The sequence below is a fragment of the Propithecus coquereli genome, unplaced genomic scaffold (assembly GCF_000956105.1).
Source record: "Propithecus coquereli isolate 6110/MARCELLA unplaced genomic scaffold, Pcoq_1.0 Scaffold164, whole genome shotgun sequence".
Lineage (NCBI taxonomy): Eukaryota > Metazoa > Chordata > Mammalia > Primates > Indriidae > Propithecus > Propithecus coquereli.
The window spans coordinates 52,187-55,322 of record NW_012140969.1 but is presented as its reverse complement, the minus strand read 5'-3'; the positions used below and the strand labels follow the sequence as shown (position 1 = coordinate 55,322).

General features: G+C 52.4%; 1 protein-coding gene across 1 annotated transcript in view; it reads right to left on the bottom strand.

The window, feature by feature from the left end:
* Positions 1–3,136, bottom strand: part of MUC16 (mucin 16, cell surface associated) — a 110,889-nt gene that overhangs the window by 55,636 nt on the left and 52,117 nt on the right. The window contains exons 59-62 of the mRNA XM_012641221.1: positions 2,420–2,455; positions 533–657; positions 337–404; positions 238–293 (exon numbers count right to left, since the gene is read on the bottom strand). Coding sequence (XP_012496675.1) covers positions 238–293; positions 337–404; positions 533–657; positions 2,420–2,455 — 285 coding nt within the window. The remainder of the gene's footprint in view (positions 1–237; positions 294–336; positions 405–532; positions 658–2,419; positions 2,456–3,136) is intronic.

Sequence of the window (3,136 nt, the reverse complement as noted above, 5' to 3'; positions counted from 1 at the left end):
CTGGCATTAAAGCAAAAGGTGATGGCACATTTGCCTTGTGAGAACATCTGGGTGCAGAATTTAAAACCTGAAGGAAATGCTCTTGTTGTTCTAAGGAATGGAGGGAACTCAGAAAGGATGATTAGGGGTAGAGGCAGATCCTGCTACCGGACTCTGCAAATTTGAAGACAGTGCATGGGGGAGGTGGTAGGATTGGGAGACACCTTGAGCCTGGAGCCAGTGCCTCCTGAATCCCACCTCTGCTGGGGACATGCACCGGGAGGGCAGGAAGGAAGCGACCACACTGTTCAGTCCTGGGAGCATGGGGCAGGCCTGGCTGGCTATTCCCAATCTCACCTGAGCGAGGTCAATCTGCAGCCAGAGTACTGCGGGCCCACACTGGTGTTCCTGAACAGGGGATCAAGCTGCAGAGGAGGAAGGAGAGGAAATCATGTGAGAGACAGGGGCAAGGTGGTCATTGGTGGGTGGGGCTACATGAGTGGGCGGGGCTTGGTGAAGTGGGCGGGGTGGGAGATGTGGGCGGAGCTCTCACCAGGCCCTGCAGCACCTTCTCTGTGGTGTTGAATTTCGCAGATCCTGGCGGCTGCATGTGCTCCCTGTAGTGCAGGTTGGTGATGGTGAAGTTCAGGGTGAAGGTCACCAGGGTAGGGCCAGTGGCTGCAGTGGGGGAGGGAGGCAGAGATGTCCAGTTTGGGCCACAGCAATAATGACCAAGGCTGCTGTGGCCCTAACCATGGGGCACCAGCAGGAAATACTCTGGAATTCCTGAGACTTCAGGAACTTTTGTTATTCATTCAGTGAGAATTTTTGGAGTGCCTATTTGTGCAAGGTTCTATGCTGAGCTCTGCGGGTTCGAAGATGAACAGGGCATAGTGTCCCAATGCTGTGGAAGGGAGGTGGCCTTCAGGGGAGCCTGGGTGGAGGGTGGCTGCAAAAGTCTAGGAAAGCCATCGAACCAATGACGGAGGAAGTATCATTTCAGGTCTGGCCAAAAGCATGAGGAAGAATTAGCTTGAGAGCAGCTAATCAAGTGGGGAGGGCACTCCAGGCAGAAGGAACAGCCCGGGCAAAGCCTTCCCCAAGGAGGACAGAGCATTTTATGATCTAGGCATCATATGGTCTTTGATTTAGGGACACGGATGTGAGAATGGAGGGTTCCCTGGAGTCTACAAGAGCGAGGCAGCACAGGGGTTGGGATGTGAATTGTAGAGCAGATGGAGTCATTCAAGGGTTAGCAACAAGCCTGCGATGATTTGGGCATAGACACAGTGGGAGGGAGAGGAAGCTGCTGTGTGGAGAACACTAGGAGGCCAGAGCAGAGGCTACTGCAATCATCCTAGCAGAAAGGCTGGTGTCCTGAATAAAATAGAGTGATGCAAAAGCAGAGAAATGAGGGGCTTGAGGGATATCCCGACAAAATAAGAGGTGAGATTTAGTGAGGGATGTTGTGGGAGGGTAGCTGGAGGAAAAATCAGCGTCAGTGCTTTGCCTCTGCCTTTGATGATGAGGAGGAAGGAGCAGTTTTGGAGGATGAGAACAAGCGACAGAAGTGACTTCCAGGAGGTGGGTGTCCCAAGGGCCAAGAGCCACAGTTTGGTCTGGGCTGGACCCAGGATTTGGATCCTGAGCAACTAGATGGACCATGGAATCCTTCGTCATGGTTGAGTTTTTCGATGTGTGGAGTGAGCAATGAGAGAAGAAGTGATCAGGTATGAATTCTTTTGTACATAGGATTTGGGCACCAATGACAGCCTTTTTACCTGTGGGCTTGGCGTGGGGTGATGCAGTCTGAGAGGATGGTTTGAAAGAAGCAGTGGCCATAGCTTCTGGGAAAAAAAGAAAAACCCCACAAGGAATGAAATCCACGTTGTGTTATACCTTTAAGGGAAGGCTGGTAGTGGTGGAGGCTCTGCTTATAAAAATTTGTACATATGCCCCATTGACCCTGAAGTCAGGCCATTGTCCTCAAAGTTTGTGTGTGTGGAAAGGACAGGTGATTCCTGCCACCGACAACTGGGTACATTACTGTCTTTTTTTTTAGAAGGTGTCTCAACCTATTGCCAGGGCTGGAGTGCAGCTGTGGGATCATTGCTCAGTGTAGCCTCAGAGTTCTAGGCTCCAGTGATCCTTATGCCTCAGCCTCCCAAGTAGCTGGGAGTACAGGCGAGCCCCACCACATCTGGGTAATTTTTAAAATTTTTTATAGAGATGGGGTCTTGCTATGTTGTCCAGGTTGATCTGAAACTCCTGCCCTACAATGATGAACCCACTGCCAGGTCACATTTCTATACACCTCCACTGGCTTCTTCCCATCCAAAGGGTGGGTAACAGGAGTCAGGGATGGCCGTTTGATGGGCTTTTGTTTCTCAGGAGAAGAGAGGCATGTGGTCACAGACACAGAGAGATCTGGAATACTCACTAGTGCTGGACGTGCTTGGTGCTGGATGGGTGTAACCTGCAGAGACAAGGAGAGGAAGGGGCAAGGGAGAGATCTTCAATGAAGAGGCAACTCCAGTTACTGGGAGTTGATGGCTGGAAAGATGGTCCATTGGTGGCCGGACCATCACATCTGAGAGTGAGTGAAAGGAAGACAGTGCCCCCTTCTGGCAGGGATCAGAGTCCACCTCCTGACCCCAGGCTTTGCTCAAAGTACTCTGACGGGGCCCACATGGGAGTGTCAACTAGATACAGAGACTTCCACAGCAGAGCCCACCCAGTGAGGAAGAGGAGACCCACACCCCAGCATGGCCCTGCACCATAGATGTTGGCACACTCAGTGCAGAAGCTGGGGAGAAATCACCCCAAGTGCTTGGGTTGGAGACTCCGTCATCTTGCAGATGCTGGGAGGAGGTGCCTACATGTAAGTGTTTTGTGGGGTACAGGTCCCTGTTCACTCAGGGCTGGAGGAGGGTGGGGGTGCACAGTGGAGGCAGTGGACTCCCGGCCTCTTCCATCCCTAAGGGATGGGTCTCAGCTGGAAGCAGCTTACGGAGATGTCAACACTGTGAAGTCTCAGAATACTCACTGCTCGAGGCTGTGGGCTTCCTCCTGTGGGTGTAACCTGCGCAGGTTGGGGGAGAAGGTTTGAGTATAGGGTGGGAGGAGGGAGAGAGAAGAGTAAACAGGGAGTACGTGG